A 14,260-nucleotide genomic window follows, 5' to 3' on the forward strand; every position below is an offset into this window, starting at 1 on the left:
ATAAAGTGTGCCAACTGTTAGGCATCTAGATGACGCAGGTTAAGGACCAATTTTATAATAGCATCTCGGCGCCCAGATTCTGTTACAGAACACTAGTAGCATCGGCAGCAACACTCCAACACGTAGGAAAGACCCACTTATGTATTGTCAATAGCAGGCTTAATTGTGTGCACTTACATGCAGCACTTTGCATGTGTAAATCTGAGAACCACCCACACCCCATCCAAGCCTCGTCCACATGTATGCCTCCTTTCATTTACACGCTATACATGTTATCCCAGGACAAGCAGGCAGCATATTCTTGACTGATGGGTGACGGCACAACGCGGCGCGATCTGTATTAAGTAAAGTGGGGGGGTTCCCCCCCTCACCCCCCCCGTCTTAGCCCCTAAAAACAGTCTTTTTCTTCGGCGCGCGCCTCCACACTGCACTCAGTTGTCTGCTCGTGCCTTTGTCCCGGCGCGCTTTTGAGCTGACACCGTAACATACACTAACAGCAGTGCCTACAGCACACCTACATATTTCATGTCCCATGAGTTAGCATATGCTATCAGTGGCATACTGAGAGTAAGTGGCACCCAGGTCTGTGGCATCCCTCCCCACCCTCTTCTATGCCCCCCCCAATTCCTTCCTGACCCCCCCCCGTCGCACGCATGCCGTCTTCCCTTCCCCGGTACCTTTTTAATTTTCCAGGCGTGGGCAACTCACAAATGTGCTGCCCGCGCCGTGTTGGCTACCTCCTGACGTCACTTCCTTGGCACAGGGACCGGAAGTGACATCGGAGAGAGGCGACGCAGCAACGTGGGCAGCAAGCTCGTAATGCTGTCCGCACAGGGAAAATTAAAGAGGTACGAGGGAAGGGCTGCACGCACGTGGCAGGGGTGCGGAAAGGAGCAGGAGGGCGGCGAGGAGGATGGGTTCTGGCGCTCCTACCAAGATCGCGCCCGGGAAGGACCCCCCTGCACCCCCTTTACTATGCCACTGCGTACTATCTTTCTGGCCAGTGCAATAACCATTACCATGTGCTAATTCTCACACTTGTGCATATTACTGTAGTAGTAGAAAGGCACTTGTGTAAGCTGTAACGGTTTTCCTTTGGATTCACCTCTGAGATATCTGCAGAAAACATGGCTACAGTGTTGAGATTATTCATTTTGTATATGTGACTTTGTTATGTTATGTTTTCCTAGTGGAGTATATTTCCAAGGAACGACCATCGGCATGGCCCCTATCATGAGCATGTGCAATGCAGACCAATCCGGAGGAGTTGTTATGGTGAGTAAGGGGAGCTTAAGCACTAAGATCTTGTTCTCCATTCTTAACACAAATTTCTAAAACATTTCTCCCCCCCCCCCCCCCCCCGGTGCCACAGTTTATCAGCCCGATGAAGGGAGTGTAATTTTTTTAAAGCAAATCACAAATCTATATTGCTAATTCAAGAAAAGGAATCGATAAAAACTTGTTTTCTTAAGCTTCCGTGGCTGGTGTCATGATTGTTGCAGTTGTCAAGGTCTCGCCGCGTCTGGATAGGTAGAACCGTCATTTCACCCGTCATGCTGTGGCTTTCCTAAGGGTGTACTGTAAGCTCTGCAGTTTGTCTTTCTCATCAAATTTGACTCCTGACTTTCGGGTTTCTTCGATCATCTTTTCCTGCCCTCCTTCTTGGGGATTTTAATATTCACCCTGAGTTTCTTGCCTTAACCTCCTCATTTGACCTCCAGCTGAGCTCCACTACCCCCACTCACGGGTATGGCCACTGCCCTGATCTTGTCTTCTTCTCCAAAGTTGGATCCCACCCCACCTCCATCAAAAGTTCTGAACTCCTTCCCAGCGACATCCCCATCTCCCACCTAGGTTCCAATCCCCCATGTGTATATATATATATAATGTAATATGTAATGAATTCAAAGAAAGGGAATCTTTCTAACACAATCATACAATCCTAACTGAATAAACTAATGTAAAAGCAAAGTAAAATAAATATACAAACAATTTCAATTATTATCTATATGGTTCAAAGCCATGATAGGACGGACAAATACAGATGTAAACAGATGTAAACAAATGCAGATGTAAACATTTCATGCTAAGGCAAAAGACACAATGAGCAGTATGTACTTTCCAGTGGAAGCTATGTGAATTCTCTGATATGCTAAGGCCAAAGACACAATGAGCAGTATGTGCTTTCCAGTGGAAGCTATGTGAATTCTCTGACATGCTGTACCAGAAACACACTGGGATCGTGAACGAGACACAACTGTGGAGAATGAAGAAGTTCTGGTTACTTGGGACATTCCTTTCCCGCAGATAAAAAAGCTTGATGCGAGAAAACCAGGCATTTTGTTAGAAAAGCAGAAGAGCAACATTATTAATAGAAGTCTCAGAACCAAGTAATTATTTTGTATTCCACCTGGAGAAAGAGAAGAAATACCAGGAAATGCAATCTGATACAACAAAAAAATGTAAAGCAGAAAGATACAGAAATATCACAATTGTATGGGGTCTCACCCACCCAAAATAAAAAGAATTTCCAAGTACTGTATATATGAATACCTGGAGGAGTTTCTCTTTGGAGTAATGTAAGTTTTGGCCATGAATCTAAGAGACTGAGATTTATTTTTTAAAATGTCTAGACCGCCAAAAATCTCAACAGTTTTCAAAATAACATACATAGAAACATAAAAATACACCCTAAAGCGTAACAATCCAAAAGTACCACACATATAGCATTAAAAAAATGCCCATTGCTGTACTTTCAACAAATACTCGTCTGCCTTAAATTAAGGGAAAACAAGATAGTTTCAGAGAAACCATCTCCAATATGCCCTGCCATGGGCAAGAGATTTGTTTCTGGCATGCAATGTGAAAAATAAACCCATTTGGGAACCCCTGTGTACTCACACATTCAGACAGTCTTAACAATTATCCTTCAGGATGGAGCAGAGGTTCACACTTGCTTTTTCAGGCATATTCAAGCTGCCCAGCAGGAGAAGGTAATTCATGGTACCTATTTCATACTAACAATCTCCAATACCCATATGAATGTGTTCAAAAATTCCAGCTTTGTAGTTCTCCTCTGGAGCATCATCAGATTATACCTGCCTAGATCATTACTGTTCCTGCACGGGGTTCACTGGCGTACACCAGAGAGGCATGTGGGTTACATGAGATTACAGGGGTCTCCAAAGTCCCTCCTCGAGGGCCGAATCCAGTCAGGTTTTTGGGATTTCCCCAATGACTATGCATGAGATCTATGTGCATGTACTGCTTTCAATGCATAGTCGTTGGGGAAATCCCGAAAACCTGACTGGATTCGGCCCTCGAGGAGGGACTTTGGAGACCCCTGCATGAGAACATGGTACTAGTTTAAGTGATCTCTGAACTCACAAAAGATGAACAGTTATTCTGAACCTCTTGCATTAATTAAAAAAAATAACATTAAAAAAAAAAATCAACATAGGGCTTAGTTGACAAGAAAAATTAGACATATGCTAAGAGTGGCATAGTGGTTAGAGCTATCGCCTCAGCACCCTGAGGTTGTGGGTTCAAACCCCCGCACTGCTCCTTGTGTCCCTGAGCAAGTCACTCAATCCTCCATTGCCCCAGGTTCGTTAGATAGGCTGTGAGCCCACTGGGACAGACAGGGAACATGCTTGAGTACCTAATTGTAAACCGCTTAGATAACCTTGATAGGCGGTATATAAATTCAGGCCTTTATCTGCTGTCATTTACTGTGTTACTATGATTGTTGCCCAGAGGGCTTAATTTGTAGACCAAAAAAAAAAAATGAAATGGGAATGTACAGCCATGGAAGGTGGTGGATGGTTCCAGGGTCAGGAGCAATAAAAGAAGAGAGCATTTGAGAAACATACACATCTATGTTCTCCAATGCTGTCACCAAGCCCATTACCCTTGGCTGGTATTGCTTTTTTATTTTTTTTGATGGGTGGGGTCATGAAAAACTGGAGGATTAAAGGGCGACCTCTCTCTTAGTCCCTCCAGTGGAACGCCGCATGAAACAAGCCCTTTTATGCAACTCAGATGTCCCGGGGATCAGGTATAGATCTCAGCATGAATATGTTTTGGACACAGGTGTGGCTTTCTTTTCTGAAATGAGAAATGCATGCTTACTTTTTGGTCCCATCCATCCCATCCCAAACATGCATGTTTTGGAGGGGATTTACATGATTAAAATGTACATAGGGCTTCTAAAATATAAATCACTGTGTGTGTTTACACATTACATTAGTCACTTCAACCCCAGTTTATAAATTATGAAAACAGGACAATACCCTGTGAATTAGTTTATTTTTAGCTATCTATCTTGCTATTGTTAAACATTATTTGCCATGGGGCTCATAATAAAAAAAACTAAAATGTCCAAAACATGTCCAGCTACTGGAGTTGCCGTCGAAGCTCACACCAGCCTATCCAAACCATCTCGTCATTTTCAGGATACAGACCATAAAAGTCTGCCCAGCATTATCCTCACGTTCCAGATTAATGGAGTTCCCATCGAAGCCCTCCCCGGCCCATCTTAAACTGAATGACCCTATTAGGGACAGACCATGCAAAGTCTGTCCAGTACCAGCCTTAGTTCTTCAATTTAGACCCTTTAGTTTCTGATTAGAGATCCTCTGTGATCATTCCATGCTTTTTTTTTTAATTTCGGCACCGTTTTCCTTCCAGCACCTCCCTCAGGAGGGTATTCCAGGCATCAACTCACCCTCTGCCTGAAAAACAAATTTCTCACGGTACTCCTGAGTCTACCACCCTGCAACCTCAATTCATATCCTCTATTTTTACCACGTTCCCTTCTCTAGAAAAAGATTTATTTCTATATTAAGACCTTCTGCAGGTAAAACTGAGGAGGTGAACTTTCCAGGTATTTTCCATCCAGTACACAGGTAAAAGGGCACATGTTATTCCTTAATGCATGTCCTTTTCCCTCAGGAATTAGGAAGCGTTCAGGGGGGGAGGGGGGGGATCTGAACCACATGCACTTTTTTACTTAAAAATGTTACCAAACAAAAGCATGTGTAAATTTGTATGGTTACTTTTCCTAATACAATAATCTATTTAAAAACGTGTGAGTAATTTCCCCGTGATTATCACATCAAGTCCCACGGCGAAAGTCTAACGAGGTTACGGCTCTTCAGCTTGGAACAGAGACAAAGGAGATATGATATAGGTCTATAAAGTACTAAGTGAAGTACACTTCTCCCTCCGTATTCGCGGTTTCAGCAATCATGGTTTCGATTATTTGCGGTTTTTAGCTTGTTGGCTCCTCCCCCAAATTACATCAGCTTGCATAGAGAAATTGCTGATTCCAAGCGTTAACAGAGAAAATCGCTGTTTCCCAGCACTTTCTTCACCGTGTTTTGCCTTTTTCATGAACAGGTCAGGTCTCCCACCATGTTGTTCGCGGTTTCACCATATTCACGATGGTTTTTAATAGAAAACAGCGAATAACACATTAAAAAGTTATTTGCAGTTTTTCTGTATTCGCAGGTCTGTTAATCCCCTATCACAGCGAATACGGAGGGAGAAGTGTACACAAATCAATTGTTTGCTTTTTCCAAAAATACAAGGATTAAGAGACCCTCAATGAAGCTACATAGTTGAATGTTTAAAACAAATAGAAAGAAAGTCCTGGAACTCACTGCCAATGGATGTGACCAGCTGCATTTTAAAAAGAGGATGGACAAATTCCTGGAGGTGAAGGTAGACTTAGGGACAGATAGCATGGAATCTTGTCTTTGTGGGTTCTGCCAGGTACATGTAACCTGAATTGGCCATTGTTAGATACAAAATACTGAGCTAGATGGACTTTGTGGTCTGGCCCAATATGGCAATTCTTACGAAAAATTATGTACAGGGTTTGCTTCACCTAATTATAATGTAATAGCCTGCATATAATTAGTCTGCCTTATCATATCCTACAGCCTTACAGAGAGAAACAATGGCACAAGATAGACTAATCGAAAACAGAAACATTAAATCGTAAAAGTGCTTTTCTAAAGTGTGGCAATGAAAGTAGCATTGCCTATTTACAAACTTAAGAGAAAGGCTCTTGAAACTATGCCTTTGACAAGCTATTCTGACAATTTTTCATATTCCATCAGAATGCAATAAGAAAGAGAGAAGGGTGAAAATGCACTGCCTGTTGTAATTTTCCCTGGGAGCAAAAAAAGTAAAATAATGGTGATGTTCTATATTTTCTCTCATAGAAGAAAATAGGAGTTGAACGGGAGGTCCACAAAAGATACTCCTGCATATTTGGTGTGGAGAGCTCCAGGACACAAATAAAAATCTCATAAAAGTATGAGCCGATCGGCACAGAGATAAAGCAAAGGATGTTAAGGGCACACCTTCATATACAATTCAAGTCTCTTGCCTAAAAGTGCGGCACAATAAATGTTCATCTGCCACAAATATCCCGGGGTCAATATTCAGCCAATGGTGCACAGTGTGTTGCTGACAGCCGCTGGTGTTATGCCTGGAAATTCCATGCTGAGCTTTGGCATTGAATGTGTCCAGGCTTTAGCACTGAATTTCCAGGTTTGTGGAGCTGATTAAGTGCGAGATTCAGAATTTAACTAGGTAGAGGTTGGGGCGTGGCTTGGACGCGAACTCGGATGGTTGGATAAACGAGTAGCTCCACATTGACAAGCATATATATAAGAAATACTACCAATATTTTTTAAGAAATTACATAAATATAATACAACATGACTTCTACTAAACAAACTAAAGCTGATTTGGGAGCCGGAACATCGGGAAGCAACAAGAGGTCGAAACCAGAGCCAGGTACACCCTCTAAAACCCCGCTGCCAAAGGAAAAAAATCTTGACGTTATGGAAGAACTAAGACAAATAAAAGAAATTGTCTTAGATAGTAATAAAAAATTACAAAAAGCGATAGAAGAAGCCGCAATACTTACTAAAAGAGTGGACATAACAGAAAACAGAATTTCAACATTGGAAGATAATACAGAACAATTAAACATAGATATGAGTCACAGCAAAATCATATGGAAGGAAGTGACAGAAATCAAACAAAATCTTGAAGACAGCCGAAATCGCGAACGAAGGAATAATTTGAGAATAATTGGATTACCTGAAGGAGTGGAAAAAAATGATCCGATTGCCTTTCTAGAAAATTTTCTGCCTAAAATATTGCCACTAAAATTTAAAACAGAACTAGAAATAGAAAGAGCACATAGGATTCCAACACAAAGAAAAAACACTCAAACGGGTCCGAGAACTTTAATATTTAAACTCTTAAGGCATCAACAAGCAATTGAGATATGTAAACTAGCCAAAGAATACAAGAATCTCAAATGTCAGGACTCAAAAATACATATAGTCCCAGACTTTGCGAAAGAAACAGCATCAAGAAGAAAACAATTCCTAGACATGAGACCCCAACTGAGATCTCTAGGAGCCAGATTTGGGCTCCTTTACCCAGCGATAATGAAGGTAACTATAGCTAACAAAACACAAAACTTTACGGATCCCAAAAAACTACAAGAATTTTTGGATCAACACGAACAACCAATGGCAATTTAAAGACAAGTGATAACAACCTTATGAAAATTATAACTTTATATACTTTATATACTTTATATGGTTTAAAAGACTTATATACTTTATATACTTTATATGATTTAAAAGACTTCAATATGGAAAAAAGAAACTTTAAAAAAAAAAAAAAAAAAAAACATCGGTTAAGGATTTGGAACTTTCAAGGCAACGGAAAAGAATACACAGGATCGAACTAAAGATTTAAACAACATTCTTCTGGAAAGCAAAGAGAAGATAAAACCTGAAGAAAAACACAAGATTCAATTAAAAAAAAAAAAAAATTCTAAATAGAATAGACTTACATGTTAGAATGTAAACTGGACAGAGATCCATCCTCGAATGGTGACGAAGGAACTTTTTCTTCTTAAACAAAAGACTAAAAGATATACTGATTGGTTGAAGAATATTGTGGGCGGAGTATGAAAAGAAGGAGAATTATCCTTCAATTACGAAGAAGATTATAGAAGAGGGGAGAAAAACATGTAATGATTGGTTTACTCGAACGATTTTTATGAAAGGCGGTACTTCCGGTTAAATTTGCGTTCCAAGTATATTATAATGCGTTTCATATACGCAACATTAGAGGATATTAAGGGGAAGAATGTGTTTGGGATATGGAGGTTCCGATTAGGTTTTTTTATTTATTTCTCTTGAACTTAAGGTTTGTTCATAATATGGAGGAAGGCTTGTTCGGAATGGCATCCCCAGTATGAATAGACTAACTCCCTCTTTTGCGAGGCTGTGATGGCGGTTTCTGACACGGGAAGCCACAATGGATGGCGCTGATCCCAAGGCTCTTAGAAAATTGAAAACCATCCAAGGTAACGTGAAGAGACTCCCCGTGCTGGAGACTGCTGTTGCGGTTTCGTAAGGGAAAGCTTAAGTCTGGATGCCTTTAATACAATATTTTATCACCATTAATACCCAGTTTTGTAAGCTTTCCAGGGTGATAACAATTCATCACCTTGAAAAGGAAAAAAAAAAATTGTAATAGATGTTTTTAAAACTACATATACTGATATTTGAAATATTTGAAATATAGATGATATATATTCATCATATATAAAAAAATATATAAAAATGATAGATTTTATTTCACATGGAATAATTCATTCTTATAATCTTAAAGAAAAAAAAAAAAAAAATTTATCTTTTATATTTTAAGAATGACCAAATTGTTTAAATATATTTTTTTTGATTTAGGGGGAAAAATTTTTTTATAATATAGAGAATTTTATGGTAGTACTTTAGATAAATTATTAATAGCTTGAAGGAGTTATCTAAATCTAACCTCAATCTGCGTATCCAAGTTTTCGTAATTAATAAGGGAGGGAAGGGAGGGATGGGAGGGAATAAAAGGGAATTATATAAAGAAAATATGAATATAAAGGAGGGAAAAGATATAAAATATTTAAAATATTGGGAAAATTTTATTCTTCTTAAAAATATATATTATTTAAAATATTATTTAATTACTGAAAAATTTAAAAAGATAAATGGATCTTAAAATAATGTCATTAAATGTTAATGGTCTAAATCATATGATAAAAAGGAAAAAAGCATTATCATTTTTAAAAAGGCAAGATACAGATATATGCTTTATACAAGAGACCCACCTTTCACATATAGAATCTAATAAGCTAGAAGGAGGTTGGGTCAAACACTGTTTTTTCTCACCAGCTATAGGGAAAAAAGCGGGTGTTGCTATTTTAGTTAATAAAAAATGTTCTGCTTCATTCAAATTAAAAGCTTCAGATATTCATGGAAGATGGGTAATTGTGGAAATGAATATGGGAAATACTACCATGACGTTGTTTAATATATACGCCCCTAATTCGAACCAAAATGAATTCTTTAAAACTCTTCAACAACTGATTTTACCACTGGCTACTACAAATCTTATAGTAGCTGGGGATTTCAATGCTGTAATGGATCCTTTATTAGATAAAAACCCAAGCAGAATTATGAAATCTATGGGATTAGAAAATTTAATTCAATCTTGCGATTTAATAGATATTTGGCGAACACTTCATTTTGATGGACGGGAATTTTCTTTTTGTTCTCATGTTCATAATTCCTTTTCAAGAATAGATTATATTTTTACTTCAAATCATCTAGCACAACAGGTGACACAGGCCGCCATAGATCCTATTATTTTATCTGATCATGGTGGAGTATGGATTAAAATTAAAATTATTGATCAAAATAATAATAGACCAATTTGGAAGTTAGATAATACATTGTTGACTGATCCAACTTTTTGTGAAAACCTTATAACAAAAATGAAAGAATTTTTTCAAATAAATGATAAAGATGAGATTAATAGAGAAACTTTATGGGATGCTTTTAAAGCATCAATTAGAGGACAAATAATTTCTTATTCGGCTTTTCTTAAAAAACAGATTAAAAAACAATTTTTAATCTTAGAAAAAGAGATTAAAAATTTAGAATCAAAACTTATAGAAAAATGGGAATATTCTATTCAACAAAAATTACTAAAACTAAAAGTTAAATATAATGAGATCTCATCTAAAATGATTAGGAAAGATATATTCTCTCAACAAACATTGTATTATGGTAACTCAAATAAGTCGGGAAGAATATTAGCAAATTATCTTAAAGCAAAAAAAAGGAAAACAAAACTAATTGCTATAAAAGATGAAAATGGTGATATACATACACAAAATGAACCCATTTTAAAACAATTCTTAAAATTTTATAAATCTCTTTATTCTTCCGAGACTTATATAAACAAAGAAAAAGATGGTTTAGAATTTTTGAAAACGTTAGAGGGTCCAAAAATTCCTGAACATATAAAACGAAGTTTAGAAAAACCAATATCACTAAAAGAATTAGGAACAGCTTTGAATTCCCTTAGAGTTGGATCCGCTCCAGGTGGTGATGGATATACAGTTGAATTTTATAAAACATTTCAAAATTTTTTATTACCCTATTTATTAAATCTTTATCAATATCAACTTAACAAAGGTTGTATTAATGGCACTATAGCAGAATCTTTAACTATTGTTTTGCCAAAACCTAATAAAGATCCCACTTTGGTCTCAAACTATAGGCCAATATCTTTAATAAATGTAGACGGAAAATTATTAGCAAAAATACTTGCATTAAGATTGGCTAATGCTCTCCCCCACATTATAGGTATGCATCAAACAGGATTCGTTGCTCAAAGACATTCATCTCACAATACCAGATTAACATTCCATATGCTATATTTAACAAAGAAAATGAATGAGCCTACTTTTGCTGTTTCATTAGATGCAGAAAAGGCTTTTGATAGAGTGGAATGGCCTTTTGTATATCAGGCAATGGAATGGTTTGGTATAGGTCCCGGATTCATACAAATGATACAAACATTGTATAGCTCCCCTTCTGCAAGATTATATATCAATAATACGTTTTCAGAAAAATTTAATCTACAGAGAGGAGTTAGACAAGGATGTCCTTTGTCTCCTCTGCTGTTTGATATTGTTTTAGAACCCTTAATATTAGCTATCCAACAAGCAAAGGAGATACAAGGTATACCCCATTCAGACAGAGAATATAAAGTATCTGCTTATGCAGATGATTTATTATTATATTTGAGGAATCCGGAATCTACCATTCCATATCTACTTGAACTAATTGAAAAATTTGGAAGTTTTTCTGGATATAAAATTAACTGGAACAAATCAGAAGTTCTTCCTCTAAATGTATATTGTACAAAGGGTCTATTTGATACATTCTCTTTTGTTTGGAAGGAAGAATCAATTAAATATCTTGGAATTTTTCTTACAAAAACAGTAGATGAAACAATGAAAATTAATGAAAAATGTCTAATACAAAAGGTGACAGAAATGTGTGAACAATGGAATCCTTTACATTTATCTTGGTGGGGAAGAGTACAAACTGTTAAAATGATGATTTTGCCTGTAGTTTGCTACCAAATGGGGATGATACCAATTTTCTTTCAAGAATCTTTTTATACAAAATTAAATAGAATTTTGACAAAATTTATTTGGCTTAATAAAAAACCAAGAATTGCTTTAGTGTCGCTGCAAAAACCAATTAAGGAGGGAGGGGTAAATTTTCCCAACTTTTATAGGTATCATCAAGCCTATATTTTACGTCATGGTATGTATTGGATCCTCCCAGAGCCCACTGATAATATTCCAGACTGGTTCTGGCTGGAATGGAGACTTATATTTCCATTACGTCTTAGTCATGTAGTTAGTATCAAAATGCCAAGGTTATACAAAGATCATAAAATATTTATGGATACCTGGAAAACTCTAAGATACATAAGTAATTTAACTCAAATTCCAATTAATAAATCAACTACTCAAACAATATGGCTAAACCCCAAGATCAAAATTGGCGGCTTTAAAGTCATCTGGAAACATTGGATGACAGCAGGCATTCGTATTTTGGATGATGTAATAAAAAATGATAAATTGCTAGAGTTTTCACAATTGCAACATAAATTTGGTCTTAATAAAACACAATATTTTAAATGGTTGCAATTGAAGCAATCTATTCAGGAAGGGTTCCCTGAATGGAAAAACCTTGCTAAATATCACAGTTTGGAATTCTTATGTTTCCGGATGGACTCAATAGGACATAAAGCCGCACAGTGGTATAAAATAATATCTGGATTTATAAATAAAAAACCAAAAAATGGTCTTAGAGACATTTGGAGCATTGAGATAAAACACCAAATTAGTGCATCTCAATGGCCACGACTTTGGTCTTGGAGGCTAAAATGTACGGTGTCAGCATCTATGAGACAAACTTGGTTTTTTCTTCTTCACAGAGCATTTTGGACCCCTACACGTTTACATAGAATTGATAGCTCTAAATCCAATAGATGCTGGCACTGTCATGCTGAAATTGGGACATTAGATCATCTTATATTCTTTTGCCCATTCATCTTAACATTCTGGAAATCAATTTGGCCCCAAATTAATAGAATGCTAGAAAATCCAGTAGCCTTGACATATGATACTATATTATTTGGAACAACAATGAGAAAAAAAAGTCAAATATCATCAAGTAATAACAAACTTTTATTTATTTTAACTGGAATAGCAATACAACAAATTACATTCAACTGGAAACAACATGATAGATTGAATTATATGTTTTGGTGGAATTCTGTATGCCATATATACAAAATGGAACTAGCTATTGCAATACATAAAGGATATATGAATAAATTTCAAAAAATATGGGGACCATTAAAAGATTTTTGTAAAGAATAATAAATTTCCCCATAAATAAAAATTGACCGTTAACAGATTTCTCTAATGAATGATTAACTTTTCCCAAGATAAGATATTTGAATAGAAGGGAAGGGGGTGGGCTTTTAATTCTGATTATTATACATTAATTTAATTTTGAATGAATTTACAGTAAAGATTGAATTTTTGTATTGTTGATTGGGAGGGAGGGAGGGAGGGAAAGGGGATTGTTATATCTAATAAGAATTATATAAAATTAAATTTCTTGCATAATATTATAATTTTATAAAACATTAACTTTCTAATGAAATGTTAAATTTGATGTTAATATATGAGATGACCAAGTGTGTATGTTCAAGTTTCTAATGAATTTTATTGAAACACTTGTTGTGACATAAGAAAATGAATAAAGATTTACAAATCAAAAAAAAAAAAAAAACAAAAACAAAAACTAGGTAGAGGTCATTGCATAAAGATAGGACTGATTTTTATGCAGTCCTATTTATGCAGTGACTATGGCCAGTAATGTAGTAAGGGGGGTGAGGGGCAGACTGCTCCGGGCGCCGTCTTCGTAGGGGGTGCCAGTCAGTGTTCCCTCTAAGCGGGCGGGTGTTGTGAGCAAACTTTTTTCACTGTGAGCTAAAAATATCGGGCGCCAGCAAGTTATGAGCCAAATAAATATGTTGTCAAAGTTGCTGATACATGAGGACGAGGTATTCAAAGGAATTTTAGGCCTACACGCTAAATTAAATAACGTTAAATAATATTTTTAAGAACACAAAACAACGCATTAATTCTTGAAAGTACAAAATTCTTTATTTTTTTTTTTTTTTTTTTACCAGAAAAACTCAAATTTATTTTAAAACAGTCTACAGAAATTGTAGGGATGAAATGATATCTTAATAAATGTTTTACAACAAATGTAGTTATGTCTGTTACATCCATATGTGTAAACTGTAAATTAAAAACAGTCCAGAAGACAATACGTTTGATGCTTTCAATTTCTAGACAATCTATCAATTCCAGCTTCTACACAAAAGTATAAATACATTAAAACAAAATATTGAAAACCATTTTATTGGGCACAAAGTTTGCCTTCAGTGAGAAGAGTTCACTCAATATGTTGTAGAATAATTGTTGTGAAACTGGAATGGAATCAATTCTTCACTCAAGTTAGATATCATCAATATCTTCATCATCATCCCCAATATCATCAAACTGGATTTCATCGTCATCACCGGGGCCAAATGTGTCCTTTTCATTGATTTTAGCATGTTCTGGAAGTTCTCCATAGGCTTTTAGGCTCCAAAATTCTTTATTAAGATTGTTCTCTTCTGCCTTTTTCTGATTTCCAAAAATTGTAAACACTGTCTATGTTTACATTATTTCCTGTGGCTAAATAAAGTTTGATTCTAATTAGGCATTCCAAATGTTCTA

General features: G+C 36.4%; 1 protein-coding gene across 2 annotated transcripts in view; it reads left to right on the forward strand.

The window, feature by feature from the left end:
- The window catches only part of ADAM12 (ADAM metallopeptidase domain 12), a 711,117-nt gene that overhangs the window by 494,182 nt on the left and 202,675 nt on the right, over positions 1–14,260 (forward strand). For both annotated transcript variants that reach the window (XM_033941188.1, XM_033941189.1), the window contains exon 10: positions 1,191–1,275. In XM_033941188.1, coding sequence (XP_033797079.1) covers positions 1,191–1,275 — 85 coding nt within the window. The remainder of the gene's footprint in view (positions 1–1,190; positions 1,276–14,260) is intronic.

Source organism: Geotrypetes seraphini, chromosome 4, assembly GCF_902459505.1.
Source record: "Geotrypetes seraphini chromosome 4, aGeoSer1.1, whole genome shotgun sequence".
NCBI classification, from domain to species: Eukaryota; Metazoa; Chordata; class Amphibia; order Gymnophiona; family Dermophiidae; genus Geotrypetes; species Geotrypetes seraphini.